The 24,300-nt window shown below is 36.0% G+C and overlaps 1 protein-coding gene across 6 annotated transcripts in view; it reads right to left on the reverse strand.

Annotated features, from left to right (window-relative positions):
* The window catches only part of LRRCC1 (leucine rich repeat and coiled-coil centrosomal protein 1), a 36,027-nt gene extending 12,934 nt beyond the window's left edge, over positions 1–23,093 (reverse strand). The window contains exons 1-10 of one of the 6 annotated variants that reach the window (XM_082364158.1): positions 22,274–23,093; positions 19,707–19,912; positions 19,328–19,393; positions 14,575–14,742; positions 12,412–12,587; positions 12,102–12,311; positions 7,707–7,903; positions 7,281–7,428; positions 6,183–6,331; positions 308–512 (exon numbers count right to left, since the gene is read on the reverse strand). In XM_082364158.1, coding sequence (XP_082220284.1) covers positions 308–512; positions 6,183–6,331; positions 7,281–7,428; positions 7,707–7,903; positions 12,102–12,311; positions 12,412–12,587; positions 14,575–14,742; positions 19,328–19,393; positions 19,707–19,912; positions 22,274–22,350 — 1,602 coding nt within the window. In that variant the 5' untranslated portion in view covers positions 22,351–23,093. Of the gene's footprint in view, positions 1–307; positions 513–6,182; positions 6,332–7,280; positions 7,429–7,706; positions 7,904–10,018; positions 12,063–12,101; positions 12,312–12,411; positions 12,588–14,574; positions 14,743–19,327; positions 19,394–19,706; positions 19,913–22,273 lie in introns of those variants that run through there. The other 5 variants (XM_082364159.1, XM_082364160.1, XM_082364161.1 and 2 more) reach the window with 5 other exon arrangements.
* Between the last annotated feature and the right edge of the window lie 1,207 nt (positions 23,094–24,300).

Below are 24,300 nucleotides of genomic sequence, written 5' to 3' on the forward strand. Positions count from 1 at the left end.
TATTGAAAATTTCCATTCAAAAGGCATGAAAATTAAAAGTCTCCAAGCACCCCAAGGAGACATTTAAAAACTGGCTCTTAAACACAAGCCTAACAACCTGCAGCATTTCCACCAACTCTGCTTTGTGAATGCTGGCAGCCCTAATTGAAGAAATGATTCCATAGGTTAAATTACTGGTACATTTAAATTAATTTTTGCATTCAGCCTAACATCTTTTATGTTTACTATATAATGACATAATTTGTTTCAGGACAGAAGCTATGAATGTGTTAATTCATGGGACTGATAGAGTAAAATAGAGAAATACCTGTGCTGCGTGCTGTTGCCCTTTTTGCCTCTCCTTTTTTTCTAATGCTTTTTCCAGGGTTCTTAAGTGTCTAACGTGATCCTCTTGCTGATCTCTTGCTTTAATTAATTCAATAGTTAGTTTTTTAATTTCATTTTGAAGTCTGTGAACCATAATTTCGAGTTGTAGTTTGGAATTTCTCTCTTTAAAAATAATTTCCTTTAGCCTAAAGCATAAATCAAATGTTGCTCTAAGTATATTACACATATAGAAGGATAAAAACTGTACTAAACATTAAAAGTTACAGTAGAGAGGAAGATTTGAAGTATGTTCCAAATTCTCCTTAGATAAAAAATAGTTGAAAAACAGTATGCCTTTCGCCCATCCCTGAAACTAGCATTGGGCCAAGAGGAAAAACATTTTACATAAATTAATGAAACTTTATCTAAGAAGATGTGGTACATATACACAGTGGAATATTACTCAGCCATAAAAAGGAATGATATAGTGCCATTTACAGAAACGTGGACAGACCCAGAGATTGTCATACAGAGTGAACTTAAGTCAGAAAGAGAAAAACAAATATCGTATAATATCGTTTATATGTGGAATCTAGAAAAATGGTACAGATGAACTTATTGGCAAAGCAGAAATAGTCACAGATGTAGAGAACAAACTTATGGTTACCAAGGGGGGTGGGGTGGGACAAATTGGGAGACTGGGATTTATATATATATACCACTATGTATAAAATAGATAACTAATGAGAACCTACTGTTTAGCACAGGGAACTCTACTCAATGATCTGTGGTGACCTAAATGGGAAGGAAACCTAAAAAAGAGTGGGTATATGTCTATGTATAACTGATTGACTTTGCTGCACAGCAGAAACTAACACAACCTTGTAAAGCAACTATACTCCAATAAAAATTTAAAAAAAAATACAAAGCTGTAGTAACTAAAACAGTATGGCACTGGCACAAAAACAGACACATTGACCAATGGAACAGAATAGAAAATCTAGAAATAAACACACACATATATGGTCAACTAATTTTCAACAAAGCCCCTAAGAATACATAGTGGAGAAAGGACAGTCTCTTCAATAAATGGTATGGGGAAAACTGGATATCTACATGAAAAAAAATGAAATTGGGTCTTATCTTACACCATACACAAAAATCAACACAAACTGGGTTAAGAACATAGACATAAGACCTGAAACCATAAAACTCCTGGAAGAAAACATAGAAGGAAACTCCATGATATTGATCTTGGCAATGATTTTTCCATGGGGACACCAAAAGCATGAACAAGAAAAGCAAAAATAAACAAGTAGGACTACATCAAAATAAAAAGTTTCTGCACAGCAAAGGAAACAATCAAGAAACTAAAAAGGCAACCTGACAAATGGGAAAAAATATTTGCAAACCATATATATGATAATGGGATAATATCCAAAATATGTAAAGAATTCATACAACTCAAAAGCAGAGAAACCACAAATAAACCAATTCTAAAATGGGCAAAACTCCCGAATAGACATTTCTCCAAAAATACGCAAATGGCCAAAAAGTATATAAAAACATGTTCAATGCCACTATTCATCAAGAAAATGCAAATCAAAACCACAGTGAGGTATCACCTCACACCTGTTAGGATGGCTATTATCCAAAAGTCAGAATATAACAAGTCTTAGTGAGGATATGGAGAAAAGGGAGGCCTTATACACTGTTGGTGAGAATTTAAACTGGTGCAGCCATTATGGAAAATAGCATGGAGGTTCTTCAAAAAATTAAAAATAGAACTACCATAAAAGTGGGATCCAGCAATCCCAATTCTGGGTATATATCCAAAGGAAATGAAACCAGTATCTCAAAGAGATACCTGCATTCCCATCTACATTGCAGCATTATTTGCAGTATCGAGATATGGAATCAACCTAAATGTCTATTAATGGATGAATGGATTAAAAGGTTATAAATAAGTAAATAAATGCCACATCAGTCAGCCTAATAAAGAATGAAATCTGGCCATTTGTGACAAAATGGATGAACGTGGAGGAGATTATGCTAAGTGAAATAAATGGTGATATCACTTATATGTAGAATCTAAAAAACGTTGAACTCATGGGACTTCCCTGGTGGTCTAGTGGGTAAAACTCCACACTCCCAATGCAGAGGGCCCAGGTTCGATCCCTGGTTGGGGAACTAGATCCTGCAAGCATGCCACAACTAAGAGTCTGCATGCCACAACTAAAGATCCTGTGTGCCGCAACTAAGACCTGGTGCAGCCAAAATAAATAAATAAATATTAAAAAAAAAAAGTTGAACTCATAGAAACAGAGAGTAGAATGGTGGCTACCAAGGGTCAGGAGTGGGGGGAATGTTGGCCAAAGGGTACAAGCTTTCAGTGATAAGATGAGTAAGTTCCAGAGACCTAATGTACAACATGGTGACTAAAGTTAAAAGTAATGCATTGTATACTTGAAGTTTTCTAAGCAAGTAGATATTAAGTATTCTCAACACACAAAAAAACAACTATATGAGGTGAAGGATATATTAATTGGCTTGACTGTGGTAATGATTTCACAATGTATAACAAAACATCACATTGTACATCTTAAATATATACAATTTTTATTTGTCAATTATACCTCAACAAAGCTGAAAAATAAAATATTGAGATTGAGAAAAAAAATAAATTAATGAAACTTTATCTTATGTGAACTTTACTATTCAACAGCAAAACTACAAAACACCTTATTTTTTCAGGCATTGTGTTAGATGTAGGCTTAAAAGCAAGCAAGATGAATAAGATACAGTCTGGTCTTCAAGGAGCTTAATATTTAGCAGAGGGGACACAGATGTATTTATAAAGCTACAGGAGAGAAGCAATATCTGAACAGATACCTGGAAGTCAACTCTGAGTTCCCTGTATCTTCCCCAGACACTAAGTACTATATCCTAGTACTATACTACCTCTGTGTTACTTAGAGCCTTTTGACTAAAAACTCTTAACTAGTTTCAGTAAGAAAGGAGAATTTATTGACCCACATAACCAATTCAGAGGCTGGGGTGGCACTATTCCAAGGGACAGCTGAAACCAAGGATATGAATACCATCAGGTCTCTCTCTCTCTGATTCCCTACAGGCTGGTTTCAGTTTTTCCTATGGCAGGCTTCTTTGTAACATATGCCAGGGAGATGGGGAAGGCTATAAACATCTCTGACAGCAGTGAGAACCAAACAGAAAAGGTTACCTTTCTCTAGCTCAACTTAGAACTGAGCTCTGGGAAAGGCTCTGGTTAGTCCAATTTGGTTCATATGCCCACTCCATGCAGTGGTCACTGTGGCCATGTGGGCTAAGGCATATATTTACCCAGCCTGGGTCAGGGGCTCACCTCTTAACCAATATTATAGGCAGAGAGGCAGTTCATGACAGAACAGAAGTCGAGTGTTTGAAAAGGGGACAACGAATAGCAAAGGCATAGCCTCATGAAGGAATTTCTGAGCTAGGCAGCCACTCCAATGCGTACCTACTATAATTGCCAAGCCATAACTGAGAAAAATCCCTATACTCATCAGCCTCTATACTATAGTCATTTCTCCAATTCTTGTCCTCTTGCCTTTGAGAGTCGTCTCCAAACTGGTCTTCCTTTGTTCACTCTCTCAACTCTAGTTTGGTATGTTATATGAAAGAATATTGGACTTTATTCTGTGGACCATATGGTGGAAGGGGCAGAGAAGCTACCGATCAGTAAAATTAGAGAAATCCTCTAAAGCAAGAGATAAGGGCCTAAACTGATGCAACCGTTTGGGGATAGAGAGGAGATAGTTCAACACCTTTTAAGCAGAATGAAGACGGTATCAATACCAACTGGTTATGAAGTTTGAGAAAGAGAAAGGAAGCAAAAAAAATCATTCTGAAATTTCTAGCTTTGGTGGCTGACTGTATGGAACACCATTTATTAGAACAAAGAATACAGAATAAGGGAGCAGGAAAAAGTCAACCTAAGGACATGTTGATCTTAAGACACTTATAAGCAATGTAGACAAGAAACTTTTAGTAGATGATTAGATGAACAATTTGTTAATCAAGGAGGCCTATGAAACAGATAAAGATTTGGGAGCTTACTGGTTAGGTACTGAAAGCATAGTAGAGAAGATTCACTTTTTGAGATAATATATATTCACAGCATGGTACCTAGATGCTAGACCCTGTCTTAGGTATGAGGAAAACAGAGTCCCTACCAAGTCACATAAGGGAATATGAAGATTGGTGAGGGCCTAATCCCCAAAAAACATTTGGGTTACAGATGAAAAAAGAATCAGAAAAGATTGAAGATGAATTTTCAAGAGAACAACAAATATGTAACACGGGAAACATGGCACAACAGCAGAGAGGTTAAAGAAGTATAAAGATGAGGTGTGTCCAAAGCTTTCCAATTAAAATAGAATTTGGCTAGCCACCCCAGACATAACTTTCTCTAATATTCCACTAGATAATACCTACAAAACAGAATAAAACAAAAATTCATACACATACGACGCTAAACAAGAGAAAACACAGTGCCAAAATCAGGGAGGAATTTCAACAATAAGGCAAATGGAACTAAATTAAAATAATAACAGCTCTTAGAACACTCAGGCTTTGCCTTGTATCTTTCTGGATTAAAAAAAAAAAAAGGGAAGATATATCCTCTCTTTCATTGTCTGACTGTGACTCATTGAGTCACACAGTCTCTATAAATCTATCATTAAACTATGTTGGCTACCTAAGCACCTACTGCAAACAAAAGTGCTGTTTCTTCTGAGGTGGTCAGAGGACAGTTATTTTATCCATTCTGTTCCTTTACCGCTGTCCAGCACTGTCTTGTATAAGGCAAGTAATTGGTGGGTAGTGGTGGTTTGGCTAGTAATAGCACAAAGCATCATAGCTTGAGTAATTACAGAGGTTTTCATGGAACACGTTCAGTATAGTAATTTTCCTTATATTCCATAAGTACAAAAAATCAGAGAATCAGGTAGTGAGGGGTAGAAAATACCACATCAGTACCACACAACTTTACTAGTTAAATGCTTAAAAGAACCTGGGAATTGGGCTGAGAGCTGTGTACGTCAACTTACTAATGAATGAAGATTGTAGAAAGGGAATTATCTACTGTATAAGCAGCTAAGAAATGGAACCAAGAGCAACTTCCTAAGCCCTATTTGTTGGCAAATACCAAGTCTAGAAACCCAGTGCTCATTCAAGGAGAAGAAGAGATAAAAATTGAAAGGAACCCCATGGAAAAAATCTTATAACCTTTTAAGGAAAAGCATAACTTTCGAAGTAATTGCCTATAGGAAACAGAAGAAAAAAGTTACTGTTATTTCAGAAAACCATTTGGTATTCTCACATATTGGAATAAGACAATCCTGTATTACATAATTTACTACAAAAAAAAAGAGATGAAACGGGAAATGGAATAAGATGGAATAAAAACATTAGAATTAAGAAGCTTGGGTTATCTGGTACTGAAGCCCATTGTTGAGAAGAATATGCAACACAGAGACTGATTATGACCCAGAAAGCCTAAAGAAAAAGTGTGCAAAGCCCCATCCTTTACAGAAAAAGCCTGCCAATCCCAGCTCTACACTCTTCCTGTTTTTTACTTATAATACTTTTTTTATTGATCTGACATCTCCCAGCTTGAGGGCTCAAATATCCTGAATCCTTTGTTAATGTAAAAAACTGACAAAGCTGTAAATCTTTAAATAAAATTAGTTCAAACTAAAACCACATACATAGTTTTTTTATCATACTACAGCTAGTTTAAACTAAGGCATTCCAGTTTCAAGTTCAGCATTCTTTGTGCTATGAGATAACTTATGGTTTACAGACTTTCCCCTTACCTATCTGTAGTAAGAAGAGCCAGGCTATGAATATCTTTTTTTTCATTTGCATGTTTATGCAGTTCATCAATATAATCCATAAGTTTCTTTTCAGTTTGTTCAGCTTTCCATCTCTTCTCTCTCTCTTGGTCTAGTTCCTCAACAAGTGCCTGAAAGAAAACAATATTGTTATGTGAACTTGGAAAAGTTACCTAACCTCTCACTGCCTCAATTTTCTCATTTATAATGTGGGAATAAGAGCATCTAATTCAAAGGGCTGTGGTGAGAATTAACCAAAAGAATGGAAGTAAAGCATGCAGAACGTGTCTGGCACAAAATAGCCACTCAATAAATGTTAGCTGCTATTATTATTGTCATAATGATTTTTATTATTTTCTAAATACTAAGGCCTTTATACCTGAGAATAAGGGGACAAAACCAATAGCATGAAAGGTGTGAAATGTTTCAAAAAGTAATCATACTATTGGAAGAATAGTGCACATTACAATCATAAGTATAACCAGTTGTTCACAGTAAAATAAGGGCAAGTTAATAAAAAATATAAAATAAATCAATGTGTGCTAAAGATTCTTAACAACATGTGAATGATTAAGGAAAATATTGAAGAATTTAAAAATTCTTGAATGTCTCTTAATCTGGAATCCATGGGTCCAAAACTGGGTTTCAGGAGAGCCCATGAATACCCTGAAATTATATACAACATTTTATGAGTTTCTCTAAGGAAGTTTCTCTGCAAAAACCCATAGATTTCCTTAGATATTTAAAGGAGTCTGAGACTCATAAGTTAGGAACCATTGCTTTAGGAAGAATTCAAAAATTCAGACATGTTTTCTCCTCCAAAGCATACAACAAAATGATTTCACTGAAATCTGATCTTAAATAAATGTGCAATTTCCATTCCTTTAAAAATTACAAAAATAGTAACATTACACAAAATCTGGAAAACAGGAAGGGGAAAATAACCCAACCGCAAACCCCAATAAAATTACACGAAATATTTTTTTGCTCATAAAAACATGCATAATTTTTCTGGGACTAACTTTGAATATAAAACTAAGATTATTCATATCCAATTTTTCTTAATCTCTTAAATCATACCCGGTAAGTGGCATTTTCTGAGCTACCGTTGTTTACTTTAATTATTTCAGTCTTCTGCTTTTCTGATTCTTCTAATATATTATTGTTCACTAAAGATGATCTTACGTGTAATTCTTTAAAGAAAGGTTGTTTTATTTTACGATTACAACTGCAAAGAAAAAACCACAAAAAATAACTCAAAGAAATGTATAATACTTATAACTATTTTTTACAACTTAGGTAATGACAATCCAGCATAAGGAAAGAGAGCCTTTTATATAAATTTATATGAAAGTGCTGACTAAATCTGAGGCTGCAAGGCTGAAAAGTCAAATCTTTTGACATTAGAATAGTAAAAAAATATGACCATGAGATAGCTTTAAGAAAGAAGCCAGCAATATTAACTTCTGTGTGCCTTATCTGAATTTATAGAACTAAAAGAAGTACCTTATAAAAGCACTGTTGTTTTTACTGTGGTGCTTAATAGTTTGAATAGTTTTGGAATAATATGGGATTTTTGATCTTCGAGGAATTTTTCTATTGCATTCTTTTCTGTTTCCACAGTCACTTTCAGAAGTCACATCTGTGTCTCTTTTTGGTCTGAGATCTTTCTCAGGAACATTATCTATTAAAGAATTAGAAGTCTAGAATAAAAAAACCAAAGTTTTTAAAAAGTTCAAGTCAGTATAAAAGAACATAATTTGACATTTTCTAAAATGTTATAACTTTTTACAAGATTAAAGATTTATAAACTAGGTATGTTTGGAATTAAAGACAAGATTCAACTTCTGGTATGGACAAGTAAGCTCCTATGAGGTTGATGCTCTCAAGATAACAATTACAAACCGGGGAAAAATACAAAGAAAACAACAACAAACAAACACTACTTGGAATCCTGGAAAGTGAACAAAAGTAGTCTTATTCTAGAGGAGCGTTGACACCTGGAAATATGGATTTCCAGGAACAATGGAACAATCCAGAATGGATTGTTTCTGCTTTATGGCTTTTATTCTAAGAAAACAGCACAATCGGCACTACGTAGGGAGTCTTAAAACTCAGGTGGGAAACCCACAAACTTTTGGGTCTGAAGAATCTGAGGATAGTATGGAATAGACTGCAAGAAGCCCAGCAAAGGATTTGGAGGCCTATAGCAGCATCTAGATTCTCCACAAAGTAACATTCACACTGTCCAGGACAAAATCCAAAATTACTCACAATAGGGAGAACCAGGAAAATATGACCTATTCTCAAGAGAAATGACAATCAATGGAGACCTGAGAGGACCTAAATGTTCAAATAAGCAGAGAAGAACTTTACAACAGTGATCATAAGTATGCTCAATGATATAAAAAATGCTTATCATGAATGAAAAGGAAATTCAGCAGAGAAGTAAAAATTATTTAAAAAAATGGAAATTTTACAACTGAAAAATACAATGTCTAAAGTAAAAATTGAGTGGCTGGACTAATACAGAACGAGGTGATAAAAGAAAGAATATGTAAACTTGAAGATAGTTCAGTGGACTTATTCAATATGAAGAATACAGAGAAAAAAAGTTGATAAAACGGACAGAGCATCAGGGGATTGTGGGACACATCAAAAGGTCTAAATGGAATTTGAAAAAAGAGAAAAGAGAGAATGGGACAGAGAAATATTTGAAGCAATGATGTCTAAAAATTCCAAAATTGAGTAAAAACATAAATTTACATTGCATAATGATAAAAGAGTCACTTAAATAGGAAGAAAAAGTAGTCATAAATGTGTATGTGCTTAGTAAGAGAGCTTAAAAATATGGCAAGCATATGTTGAGAGAATTAAAGGAAGAAGTAGACAAATCCACAATCATAGTTGAAGAATCTAATATCTCACATGCAACTGATAGAACTAGACAATAAACATCAGTAAAATTAAAACTGTTGCTTATCAAAAGACCCTTAAGGAAATGAATATGCAACCCACAGGTTGGGAGAAAATATATTTGACAAAACATTAGTATTCAAGATGTAAAATGAATTCCTATAACCCAGTAATAGACTAATCACTCAATAAAAATATGGGCAAAATTTCTGAACACTGCACAAAAGATTCAATAAGTACATGAAAAAGTGCTTAACATCACTGATCATTAGTGAAATGCAAATTAAAGTCACAATGAATACCAGTATACACCCACTAGAATGGCTAAAATAAAATCAATGCTAACACCAAACACTGGTGAGGATATGGAACGACTGGAACAGTCAGTTATACATTGTTGGTGGGAATAAAATGGAACAATCACCTTAGGAAAGCTCTGGCAGTTTCTCATATAACTAAACAAACACCTACCCTATAATCTAGAAATTCTAGTTCTAGCTATTTACTGAAGAGAAATGAAGACCTAAGTTCACAAAAAGACTTGTACTGTAATGTTCATAGCAGTTGTATCCACAAACCTGGAAAGAACCCAGTGGCGTATCAAGAGGGATAATGGAAAAATAAACTGTGGTATACTCATACAACGGAATACCACGCAGCAATAAAAACAAACTACTGATACACATAATAATGGACTGATTTCAAGGTTATTCTGAGTGAAAGAGGCCTTACACAAAAGAGTATATATACTGTATGATTCCACTTATATTAGGTTCTGGAAGGAGTATTAAATAATCTATGGTCAAAAAAAATGAGAAAAGTGATGGTGAGGGTGGGGAGTGCAGGAGAGGAATGCCTGTGAGCAGCAGCATGAGGGAACATTTTAGGACAGTGATGCTTACCTTCATAAAAGTTTGGGTAACAGGCCTACGTACTGTCAATTCAGGGAATACACACATCTCTATTTTACATCAAAAGTAAAAAAAAAAAAAGAAAAAGTAAAAGTAAAAAACTGTAAAAATATACTGAACTATAATGATATGATACGCAGGCTTAAGTATTTAGGGGGAAGTATACTGATACGTGTGATTCACTTTAAAATGTGTCATAAAATAAGATAGTTTGATAAATGAGTAGATGGATAGACATATGATGAAATAAGTATAGTAAAATGTTGATGGTGGAATCTAGTTGGTGGGTATACTGCTAATTCACTAAGAAATTCTCTTAAATTTGCTCGAAGTTTTAAAATGTTCATAATAAAACGGTGGGGGAAAAATGAAAACTTAAAGACAAAACAGCCTTTCACAGAGAGAATTCTCAAAATCAGTGTAACAATTATAAGTCCAGTAATTAAGAACAATAACCATCATTATATTATAGCACATTTTCAGTAACTTTATGACTTCACTTATAATTTAAGTGTATATATCAACTGAAATTCAAATTGTATGTTTACCCTTTATACCAAGTAAGTTAGCAAACAAGAAGTCCTTCTCCTAAACATTTTTTATATGCATAGCAACAAATCATCCTTTTTCCCCCAGAGAGCTAGACTCCTATTCTTATTTATAAAGTAGGAAGAATTATCACTAACTGCATAAGAAGCATGACAGTGGAAAGAATATCAGATTGGATATCAGGACATTTGGGTTTGAAGTTCAACTCTGCCTCACTAAAATAAACGACTCTTAAATAAACTGAGTTTCTTTTCTATAAAACAAGAACAACGATATATTAATCCCTATCTACTTGATTGAGTTACTGTGAGAATGAAATGAGGATGGCATAAGAGAAGCTGAAAAGTTCACTTCAAATTTAGGTTATTAAGCTTAAATCTAAGTTCTGACATTGAGAAAGAAGAGTGAGCCATTCTAAGATGGAAGATGAAACCTGAAGAGATGAAGAGCCTAGTATCTCAGTAATATATCAATGATGTCAAAGAATGCATCTGCCAGCATTCTTGTCCCAGTTCTACTACAATCTACCTCTGTGGCCCAAATTGAAATCTCTAGGGATTTTTGGCACACAGAATCCTTATAGTCTTATTCACGCACCCACCTAAGGTAGACCTCATGTTTATCAAGCATTGCTAATGTTATAGCTAAGACAATAGTTCAGGATTATTAAAAACCAATTGAACCATAATCATTCCATAAGCATTTTCCACTACCCACCATTTTCAGAAAAAATTTAAATATTAAAATTCAACTACAAATTTCTAGGTCAAACTGACTTTTGACTAATAGCCTTTCAGGCCTATCCCACAGTCTTTCTCCCCCATGTCCAGGTAGGGGATAAAGGAAAAATCCATTGCATTCTGGGAGGTGTAGTGTTTAAGGAAACAACTGTCAGTATAGATCAGAGCAAGAATGCTAGAGAGAAGGTTGGAGACTCAAATAGTAGAAAATTCTAGGAATTACAGATCATCCACATAGTTCAAAGATTTCTAAAAACCAGAGAACCAGTAGCAGGCGTAAAAAAGGATTAGTATTTCAAGAAAGCAGAGGTTATTTGGTAAGGGTCTGCTGCAAACAGGAATTGGAGCAGGAATTATATAAAATAACTTGCCATTTAGCTATAGGTTATAGAAGTGGTTTTGACCATGAAACAACTGAAGAGAAAGTAGAGGCCAAAAGTAGCTCACGTAGCCTCTATGTTAATAAGCACTGAATCCAAAGAGTTCTATTTACTTGAAATAAAAGGTGGGTGGGTGGAAATAATGTGAAGTACAGCAGAACAACAAAGGAATTACATAATGAAGATTTGAAGGAAGACATTAAGGAAAATGAGTGAAAAAAGTATGTTTTTTCTACCGCTACTACAATAGAATCCTATTTTAAAGAAAAAAAATAAACATACACACCAATGCAATAAATATAGATTGTTTCTGGTGGGTCAGCTTGTATGCAATTTTATTGCACATTTTCTTACTATTTTTTCTTCAACAAACACATTGCTTAGAAAAGTAGGAAAAATATTTACTTCATTGAGAAGCTGTAAAATTTGGTCATCTAATTTCTGAAGTTTCATCTCATTCTGAAAATCACTTTCATTATTAACTTTCTCTGGCGCAGAAGAAGGACACACAGATATAAAGGATGCCAAACCAGTATCTGCTGGTGTACTTGCAAAGTGATCCAAGGGAGCTACTTCATCGATAGGTGGTGTTACCACTGGCATACTGTCAATGATCTATGACACAGAAACAAACCAAAATCCTTTAAATTTACATTTATTTATTAATTAAAATTTGAAGATATCTTTTATATTAGAAAAAAAAACTGTACTATACCTCATCTTCACTTATATTTAGGGGAGAGTCAGAAGAAACTAAATTATCCAAAAGACCTTCAAAGCACTGTAGGCGTGATGAGTTTATTTCTGCCATATTTACTGGTTCACCAAATATGTTCTTACAATCTAGGATTCTAAGCTGTGGCAAAGTCTGGAGCATAACTGCTCTGTACCCTTGGAAACAAATCATTCAAAATGAAAACTCAAGCACAGAAAGAAAGGTTAATTATTTCTAGAACGAAGTAAATTTATCAGCTACCAGATATATCACCTGAATGATAAAATTAGTCCTGGAATGCAACTAATAAACGTGTAATAAAAAACTACTTAGTTCTTCTCCAGTACATAATCATTAAATACAAAACAAACAAAACACTACCCCCCGGCAATCCCTCCCAAACAACCCTCCTGATGAAAGTCAGAAAGTTAAAATATCATCATTTCTGGATCTATCTTTCATAAAATTGCTGTAAAGCTATAAATACATGAAACCAGTGGCAATTTATTCCAGACAGAAAGCCAAACATATCTCTTGTTTATTTGTAATATGATTAGTATAGATGTAAATCAGGATGATGAGAATAACAATCAGAGAAGCAAGAATTTTGCTAGTGAGGCCTAAGCATTAACAAACTTAAACATTCCTGCTTTCTCCTCTTAAATTCCATATAACTAGGATTAAAACAATCAATCAAGTATTTAAGAATATGTTTATTTTCCCTAATTACATATGAGAAGTCTGGCAAATTAACATTAATTTGGTGTTTAGGCTAATAGAAACACTTCAATTTTGATAAATTTTAAAACCAAGTAAAATAAAGTGGTTGGAAGAACTACAAAAGAAAGAAGTCTGGCAAATTCATGTTAGAAATTTTGAGGAAAGAAAAGTAATTTCAGTAATAATTCTGGGGGGAGGGCAACTGTGTTCAGAGAAATACCTCATCTAGGAAAGAAAATGAAAAACAAAGGTTCAGACTATAGGAACTAGAGGTTCTTGAGACGAGATTATTAGGAAAAAGAATCCAACTTGTGGGTCAGTAAATTAAAGTTGTCTTAGGAATAAGGTTTTTTTTCCAAGAAAAGGGTTTCCCCCCAAAATGGAAATCTGCTCTGATTTTTAGGGAGACTCTATCATTATATGGGCTTAGGAAAATAGTGGATCTCAAATCTAATACACTCTTCTGCAAAGTAAAATTATCAAAATAGGTTTCCATTCTGGCAAAAGCCTTCTCATAGCTGCATATTAATGAGAACACAGCCTCTGCAGCCAACTTCTACCCAAACACATCTTTAGAATGTATATTCATATTCTACGTTTGTATCTTATTGTTGGGTTAAGCAATTTGAGATAAGTGAGTTCTAGAAATGGCAGTCTGGTCTGCTTTATCTTTGCCAACCTCAATGATTTTGAATTAGGTCAAATGGCATTTCAGCAGCATCGTCTATATATCTTGTATCTTAATAAGTTTAAGCTCATATTAAGTTTAAGCTTTCTTCTTAAAAAAGTCATTTACTTGTTAATAATTTAACACATTCACATGGTATAAAATTCAAAAGGTACTCAGTAAAAAGTTTTCCTAACATTTCCTGATTCCCAGATGCCCTTTTCTCATTTCCTCATCCCTACCTACCTAATACTGAAGTTAGCCACTATTATCAGTTTTTTGTGTATCCTTCTAGATATTTTATATATATATACTCAGCAAACACACACACACACACACACACGTGTTATCCTTTGCACACAAATGGGAGCGTACTATACACAATGTTTCGCAACTTGCTTTTCTTTCTCTTAACAGTAGTATATCTTGGAGATAACTGCTTATCAGTAGCTAAAGAGATTCTATATTCTTTTTTATGGCTGCTTAGTATTATACTATAAGAATATATCATAAGCACAATTTAATTTTGAGGCATTCACTTATCAAATATAAAACTGTCTAAAGAGAATTACTTATCTCTTCAGCTTGTATTCCTCTTTTAACAGCAATTTAGTTGGAAAATAAAATAATTTATTTGCAATTATACTTTTCCAAATACATAATAAAAAGTTGCAAAGCTTAAGACAAATTCAAGGAGGTCATAAATACAAGTTGCAGGAAATAAAAGAGCTCTGAAAATCAACTGTTACAAAAAGTATTAAATTAATTGATCATACCTGGTAAATGACAGACAGGATTATCTTCTCCATTTTTCTCCAAAATAAGATGAGTCAAGAAGTGCAATCCTACTGTACACTGAAGTAGGTGATGGATACTATCTATACAATTACTATGTAGGTCAATATATCTAAGTTTATGTTTAATTCCATGAAGGGGCATCAAACCTGCAACAGGAAAAAAATTTTTTTGATGTCACAACAGTAATTTTTCTAACAGCTAACTAAAAATAATTTTTATATAAGTTGTATTTCAAGAGGCAAAGGAGTAGCATTAATAAGACCCTTTTGTAAACAGCTATATCTAATGAACAGGGTATCAGCAAAGTCAATTGTTGTTTTGAAGAAACAAAGGTTTGGCATCGCTTTGAGGCCTTAGCCCAGGGGTACCTGGGCTCTGTTTAAACAAAACAAATGAGCCTCCCCAGGCCCATGTACTTTTTTTTTTTTTTTTTAAACATCTTTATTGGAGTATAACTGCTTTACAATGGTGCGTTAGTTTCTGCTTTATAACAAAGTGAATCAGTTATACATATACATATGTTCCCATATCTCTTCCCTCTTGCATCTCCCTCCCTCCCACCCTCCCTATCCCACCCCTCTAGGTGGTCACAAAGCACAGAGTTGATCTCCCTGTGCTATGCGGTTGCTTCCCACTAGCTATCTATTTTACGGGCCCATGTACTTTTATGAGAATAAGAATAAAGCAATGGCTTTAGGCTCTCAATCAACACATTATTTTAAATTAGGAGACATAAGCTAACACTCCAATTTCATTGGTTTGAGCATAAAATAAATATAAATAGCACCCATTTGATTTAGCTCCCTGGTAATATTTCTTGCATGAGATTATCTAGAGCATGGTAATGTTAGAAACTAGGTTTGTAGCAGAGGCTACTGGTTCCTGGCACATCTCCCTGGCCAGCCTGACTTCAGCTGCAGCTGTGGTGGACAGGGGCCATGCCTCAGAATTTTCTTCAAAATGGAGCTTGTTGAGCAAGAGTTTAGCTCAGAAGTGTGAAGGAGTTAACACCTCCAGGAACCCCTCAACAAAAGGAGAATCATCCATGGCTGAATGCCCTAGCCTTCCTTCTTTTGGAAGGGCCATTCTGAGATACACTCTACACTGTTCAGATGAAGGTCTTATTTTTCAATTTTGCCTAGTTTAGTACTCTCCATGTATAAATTCAACTTTACTCACCTTTTTTTTTTTTTTTTTTCCCCTTCAATTTCTTCAACCTGACTGGAATACTCTTCTCTCCTCAATGATCTTTATCATATCTGGCTAACTTCTACTCATCTGTTTTACAGGGTTGCCTCTTTTATTTTCTTCATAGTCCTCATCACTAACTTCTGTTCATCTGTCACACCCTCAGAAAAGTCTCTGACCACTCACTACAGGATCAGATTTCCTGTCAAGCATTCTTATGAGTACTCAGCATTTCTTCTTAATTTACCATCACATTTCTAAGTTCCTGTTCCATGTTACTCGTTCTTTCTCTTATGTTGCAGCTTCATGTCCCTTTTATGTTTTGATTTTAAAGTGCCCCAGGGCGCATTCCTGGTCACCCCCTTCTCTATTCATACACTCTCCAGAATCTCCTATAGTGTCAAGGCAACAAACACCACTGATGTGCCAAACCTGCAACACCACCCCTGATGCCCTACCCCAAACCCGCAGGTCACACACATACACACACATATATCTAATAGGGCTCTCGAATTTAAGATAGGATCCTTCATTCTTACCCCTTCATCTCTAAACCTGTTCCTCCTCCAGTCTTCCCCATGTCAGGAAATAGTACCATCATCCACCCGTTACTACAAAGAAAACTCTTAATTATCTTTGATTCCTTTTCCCTTCATCTCATCTCAATCCATCAGCAAGTTCTATGAACTCCACATGCAAAGCATAATGTATGTACTCCTCTATATTGTTTCCATCCTAGTCCAAGTCTCCATCATCTCTCATCCAGACCACTGGAATAGCTTCTTGTCACCTGACTTTCACCCCTGTCCTACTGAAGTCCATTCTTCACCTACTCAGCAGCCAAAGTGATCCTTTAGACAGATGTATTGAGTCACTTACTTGTTTAAAGCCTTCCAATGGTTTCCTATTGTACTTAGAATAATATGCAAACTTTTTACCCTGCTTATGAAGCTGTACGTGATCTCACTTTTGCCTGTTTTGTTATCTCTTTTCTTAGCACATTAATCCCTCATTTGCTATGCTCTAGCCACAGCAGCCTTCTTTCTGCCTTTATCATGGCAAGCTTGATCACGCCCTAGTGTTTTTGCATGTTCTTAATTGTATGAACTGTCATTATTTACTTACTGAAGTGTTTCTGAACATATAAAATATTATCATTCTAAGAATTATCTATTAGAACTTAATAGGTTTGCAGAAAATATATACAGTAGAGTTTGATGTGCTTTAACAAACATATACGGTTACGTAACCCCTACAATGGAGATACAGAACATTTTCATCACCCAAATCACTGTGTCCCTATGTAAATCAATCTTCTCTCCTCATCTTCAACCCCTGGTAACTAATGATCTCATTTCTGCCCCTGTATCTTTGGCTTTGTCAGAATATCGTATGCATGGAATCATACAGTGTAATCTTTTGTGTCTGGCTCCTTTCACTTAGCATAATTCTTTTTAGATTTATCTATGTTGCTGCATATATCAATAGTTCATTCCTTTTTATTGCCAAGTAGTATTCCATCCTGTGGACGTATCACAATTTGTTTATCCATTTACCAGGTAATAGACAAATGTGTGGTTTCTAGTTTTTGGAGATTATGAATAATCATATAAACATGATTATATTAAAAAGTGATATAATCATATTAACATTCATGTACAGGTCTTTGATTAGACATGTTTTCATTTTTCTTAGGTAAACAACTAGAAGTAGAAATGCATGATTATATGCTAAGTATTTGTTTAACATTATAAGAAACCTTCAAACTGTTTTCCAAAGTAGCTTTACCATTTTGAATTCTACCAGCGATGTATGCAAGTTCTAGTTGCTCCACAATCTCACCAGCGGTTTGTATTTTAAGTTTTTAAAAGTATATCTATTCTAGTAGGTATGAAGTGGATCTCATTATGATTTTAATTTGCATTTCCTTAATTACTAAGGATGCTAAACATTTTTTTTATCATGGGCTTGTCTGCAACTTGGATATCCTCTTGGAGAAGGGTCTGCTCAAATCTTTTGCTTATTTTTTTGGGGGGGTTTGACATGATCTCATTTATTTGTTTTACTTCCCCACTACAATGTAAGCCTTGTGATAAGAACTTTATCTATTTGTTGTTGTTATTTTTTCATCACTAAAGAAGTAAATGAATGAACTATATTATCCAAAATTCACATCTTTCAGTTAAGGAAATTGCATCCAAAGAACAATATACTTTGCTCAGCATCACACAGCAGAGACAGAGCTACAGTTAATAGTCAATTCTAATACTTTCACATTTTGGGGGAAAAAGGTATTTAAAAATTAAAATACCGTTGCTACCTTGGTTAAGGGTAGGGACTAAGTCATTGTATTTTATTTTTTTGTGTACTAAATACCTGGCGTAGGGTCATATTTTTCTAGCAGGGGAGAAAAACAAACAAATGAATAATAAGACTGTTTCAAATATTGATAAGGATTATGAAGATAATTAGAGAAATTCTGCTAGTTCTGACAGATAATTTTAAAAATTATCATAAAACTCCGTTCATTTTATCAGTGTATCACTTTAATCAATTAAAAGATTAACAATTTTTAACCTTCTTATATATGGTAAAGTCAAAAAGAAAATAAAAAAAAAATCCTGGGACTTCCCTGGTGGTCCAGTGGTAAAGAGTCCACCTTCCAATGCAGGGGATGCGAGTTCGATCCCTGGTCAGGGAACTAAGATCTCACATGCTGCGGGGCAACTAAGCTCGTGTGCCACAACTACTGAGCTTGCGCGCCTCAACTAGAGAGCCCGCATGTCGCAAACTGCAGAGCCCATGCGCTCTGGAACCTGCGTGCCACAGCTATGGAGCCCACGTGCCACAGCTAGAGAAGAAAAACCTGCATGCCACAGCTAGAGAGAAGCCCACACGCCACAACAAAAGATCCCGCATGCCTCAACTAAGACCTGACACAGCCAAAAAAATAAATTAAATAAATAAATAATAATAAATCTTTAAAAGAAAAAAACCCTTGATTGTTAATTTGCTATAGCCTTTGGAATGCTATATACCTACACTGTCCAATACGGTAGCACTAGCCACATGTGGCTTTTTAAATTTAAATAAAAATTTAATTAAAATTAAATAAAATTACAAATTCAGTTCCTCAGTGTACTAGCCACATTTCAAGGGCTCAAAGGCCATATCTGTCTACTGACTGCCATACCAGATAGCACAGATACAGAATATTTTCATCATTGTAAAAAGTTCTGCTGGAACTATTCCTCTCTACATAATAGTATATTAATTATCTAAGATTAAAACATTATTCTCCCAAAGTAGGTTCTTTCTAACCAAGTTTTTTCTGTTACTGATTACTCTGGTTTTTATTCCTAGTTTTTTATCCAGCTGTAGCTTTAGCACCAACAAAAACCAAATATGACTGAGAAACACCCTCTAGATAAGATTTTTGGTCAAAAATTGGATTATTCAGTTCTTCAATATGCATAGCTCAGTCTAACTCATTATACGTGGCAAATACTCAGCATTATAGAAAACATAAGCATATCTACTTACCACTAAGATCATTTATGTGGTTATAAGATAAATTCAGTCTAGTCAGATTAGTTAGTGCTTCAAGTCCTAAAATAAAATAAAGCCATTATAAGATTCAAATAATCAATTAATTAGAGTTATATGGTATTACAATACTATTTCAGACTGCTCTGAAGCAAATCTACAGTCTGATAACAGTGAAATCAATTCTGTTGGTATTTTACAAAATAATTTTTTAAAAATTGATAATTTTTCCAGAAGAAAACTTTTTATATAGAGTTTTAGGGTCAGTTTTGAAAAGTTTATGATAATACTTATCCCATTCTTTTGGGAAGAAGATGAAAAATGGACTTAAATCAGCTCCCCTATGCACAGTATTAGATGAAAATCACTTACAAACCTTCTATTCTTGTGATCAAATTGCAGGACAAGTTTAAAGTACGTAGTTTTGTCAGTGTGTTTAGCCCTTCAATTTGACTTATTTGATTAGATGATAGATCTAAATGTTGTAAATTCCAAATGTGATCAATGGCTTTGATCTTCGTGATGTTATTGCAATGAAGATTGATGGCATGAAGGTCTGAATCTAAGGATAACTCTGATATGCTACAAAGGAAAATATATATTATCAAAAACAAGTAAAAAATGGATTAAAAATCATGACCAAATAACTAAAATTAACCAAACAGCATGTAGATAGTAAGTATGTGCTCTATTCATTCTATAATAAAATTCTTCCTACTTGTGGTAGCCTTGAAATGTCTCATAAGGTACAGTGCTTCTTACAACTAACCAGTATTTTGGACCATTGTCAAGAGAGGCATGGGATACCGGGCATTTCTAGCTTTTATATGCAAACAAAGTCATCAGCACTGAGTGAAAGCAGTTATTTGTAAAGTCAGTTCCTAGAATCATAACACCCCAAGATCAATTTTGCTGTGTTACTTGAGTAAATGAATTACCACCCCAAGATCAAATCTGCACTCTACCACTTTTGCTGTGTTACTTGAGTAAATGAATTACCTGTTTCCTCTGCCCATTTAATCCTCAGAACAACTCCAAGCAGTAGGTATCAAAGGATGCCACGGTTTACAGAAATTAAATAACTTGTCCAAATTCTTGTAGCTATTACCAAATTGAGCCAGTATAAATACAGATCTGGCACTAGAGTTTACAATCTTATTCTCTTCACTGTCTGCTATGACTGTTTAACCCAGAATGTAGTTGATTTCAAAATAAACCACTAGTTATTGCTATTCGTAGTGCAACAGTCCCTGTCCTCCCTTGCTGAAATTTGGAAAGCATCTCCTCTAGATGGAACTCATCTCTTCATGCTGTCAATTACTGCTATTTTTAACTGGAACCTCTTCTGAAGATAGGAGTTCCAGGGATATAAACTACAGTGCACATAATTCAGAGATGCTTGAACTGGGACACACAATGTCATTGGCATCTGTTCTATGTTCTATAGCAGCTATAGTAAAGCTGTAGGAAATCTAGTAGCAGGAAAATGAGAAGTTTAGCAGTCAGGGAGTAAAGGGAAAACAAGGAATTCAAGTTTGCTTCCAAATTTGCATTAAGAATCTCAAATTTAAAATTAAAACACGAAAAGTATGAATATGACATAAGGTCATTCAACTTATCCTTTAGTCTTCAGACTGAAGCACATAAGAACCCCTGGCAGAAAATGATAAAGCATTTCTAAATTTCAAACTAGCAATCTCTAAATGTGACTGTTTTAAATATTTTCCAATTATCTTGCTTCTGTCATTTACTGAGCTATTATTTAGTGCCAGACTTTATGCTATTAACACATGCTCTTAATGACAGCCATCTATTTTCTGAAGCATTTCGGTTTCTGGAAATTAGTATTGTGCATATAATATAGTATAGTCGAAAAAGCAGACAGTGAAATTAGATAGAAATGGTTTTGAATTCAAACTTAATCCAGCTGCATGATGTTGGGAAAATTATAAAGATCCTCTGAATCTCAGATCTGTCCCTCATAAAATTACTACCTTGCAGAATTGTTGTGAAGATTTGTGATAATATATGTAACATGGATACACAAATGGCATTCAGTAAATGGCAGCTATTATTAAATATAAATATAAATATTCTTTTGAAAAACACCTTCCTGGGGCTTTCTGGCAAATTTTAGATCAGGATCCAGAACAAGTTGCTTTAATTATCAGCAAGGTGCACAGAGAGAGCAGGCAACAAAGGAACAGTGTGTGGAAAGGCACAGAGAAGCCTACTATGGAACTGCCCGCATGTAGCTTAGTGTGGCTAATCACAGGGTGTAACCGGAGAAAGGTTAAGAGGCAAGACTGAAAAGGCAGAGAGGGACCAATCAGCAACGCAGAACCAAGAGCCTAGTATCGTGAACAAATTTGGACTGCATGAAAGAGGAAAGCGGTGAACTAAATATGTTATGTTTAGTATTTTCAAGAAATATAACAGTATGTGTATCACAGGGCTCTGCAAAGTAGAAATTAGACCAGGAGCTAATAGAATCAAGGCAAAACCAATGAAGAGCAGCACACTGTTGCTTTACGGTTGCCAGAGATACTACTTTGCCACTTTCTGTCATAGAGAAAGAGCAAAGAAGAGAGGACAGAACCCGCGAAGACCAACAATTACAGGGCAAGCAAAGAAATAATTGCCAGTAAAGAAAGGAGAACCAGCGAAGAAGGGAGGATGGTCAAACGCCGGCAGGGAACCAGGACGTGGGGCAGTTTCCAGGGTGCTCATTAGTCCCTGGAGGAAAGGAAAGGGGGCTCGCTGGATTTGGATCTGGCACTTCAGTAGCGCAGTTGTGGCGGAGAACGGCGGGCGACAGCCAGACGCCCTTGCGTGCGGTCTCCGTAAAGCTGCCCCGCGCCTCCGTTTCACCGACACCGCCCGCTGCCCACGGCCCCTGCCCACGGCCCCTGCCGTGCGGTCTCCGGTAAAGCTGCCCTTTACCTCCGCAGGCCTTTGTCCATGAAGCACAGATCCCCGCAGCTGCTCTCGCCGTCCTCATTCTCGACTTCCGCCTCCATGGCACCGGCGATGCGGAGCTGGGTCTTAACCCGCGCCCAGCGCTGGGTCGGAAAGGCCGGAATACGCCTCCCGGGTGCGCGGAAGTCCGGCCCTAGGGGGCGGCCGAGGACCCTCCCTCCAACCGACAGCCGGCACTTTCCCGCCCCGACGGTGTCGCAAAGCCAGAAGCCTGAGCTTCCCCAACGAGGGCTTCCCTCCCTTTTACGGTATCTACGGCGCGACTCCCGAGCCTTGCCGTAAAGCGAAACATTTTGCCTGGCCTTTGGTGGTTGGGGAAGGAATGGGTCTTACCTTTGTGGCTCTTCTGTATGATTTTTGCATTGTAAGCGACTGACTTCTGAAGGCGATTTCACAGCAGTTTGTTTTTACAGACCTATAGTCTTACACACCTATAAGTTGTTCCCCCAGGTTATTGTGTCTACTGGATGCCTTACTTGTGCCAGGCACCTCCCTATGCAGTGAGGAATAAGATGAAGCCCATTCTCGTTCCTGGAAGCATTCATAGTTCAGTGGAGGAAGGAGACTTGCTGTGCAGCAGGGCCAGTGCTAGGAATAGCACAGAAGCATTTAAGCCAACTGTATATTCCTGTGGGTAGTGGGAATGTTTTATAAAAGGAAGTCATTAGTAGATGACTGATCAGAGTCTTGCTAGCTCACAGTGTGTTCTGGACAGAATGGCATTCCAGGTAGGAAAACAATACCCAAATAAGGTGCAAGAACCCTCCTGGTTACATTGCTTTCTGAGTCAAGGGAATATTTTTTTAAATCTGGTTACTCTTTTTTTTTTAAAATTAATTAATTAATTAATTTATCGCTGTGTTAGGTCTTCGTTTCTGTGCGAGGGCTTTCTCTAGTTGCGGCAAGTGGGGGCCACTCTTCATCACACTGCGCGGGCCTTTCATTATCGCGGCCTCTCTTGTTGCGGAGCACAGGCTCCAGATGCGCAGGCTCAGTAATTGTGGCTCACGGGCCTAGTTGCTCCACGGCATGTGGGATCCTCCCAGACCAGGGCTCAAACCCGTGTCCCCTGCACCGGCAGGCAGACTCTCAACCACTGCGCCACCAGGGAAGACCAAGGGAATATTTTTAAATGGAGACAAAATGTTTATCTCAACCCTGGACCAGTCACTATCCTAAACTAAAATCTTCCGTGGTTCCCCATTGGTGACGGAAGAAATTTTCACATACTGAGGCATGGGGAAGTCATTCTGGCTTATAGATGATTTGGCTTTATGCTAACTGGAACAGCCTACCTTACGTCAAACATGCATTGTACATCTGCTTTAACCATTAAAGGAAAGAATGCATTTAAAAATCAAAATGGATTAACTGATTCAGGCATTCAAAATGGAGCTGAGCAGCCGTTGTAGATGTGGTTTCAAACACATTCCTGCATCTTCCAGAACTTGAATTTTCTGAACTGTATCAAACTCAAGGACACCACCAGCTGTTTTCAAAACAATATCTGCTAGCAGCTGCCAGCTGCAACATTATGGTCTCAAAGTCTCCCCTTGTAACTATGCAACCATTTCAGACCCCAACCTAACCTTGCTTAACAAACACCCTTACTTCTTAACCAGCTCCAAGCCCAATTCTTGACAATTTATATAATTTTGCTGTTTTTTGCTTTCCCCATTTTGTTGTCCAGCAGAACATAATTCAAGTACTTCTTGAATCTGTGTCCCCTGGGCTATAGTTCTTAGTTTGGCTGGAATAAAACTCTTTCCTATTTTTATTATAGATCATTTATTGATTATCATTGGCCATCAAATAAAGGGCTAACTTTCTAATGTTGAAGATATATCCAGACTTAACTGTCATTATTCTCCTATTGTTTAGCTGTACCTAATATATTCTAAAACTTGTAGCCACAATTCACTATTTCCTATAGCTACATGCTTTACCATGTGTCTGCAACTCCTTTTAACAAGAGGTAGAGGTATAAACTC

Source organism: Balaenoptera borealis, assembly GCF_965194805.1.
Source record: "Balaenoptera borealis genome assembly, chromosome: 17".
NCBI classification, from domain to species: domain Eukaryota; kingdom Metazoa; phylum Chordata; class Mammalia; order Artiodactyla; family Balaenopteridae; genus Balaenoptera; species Balaenoptera borealis.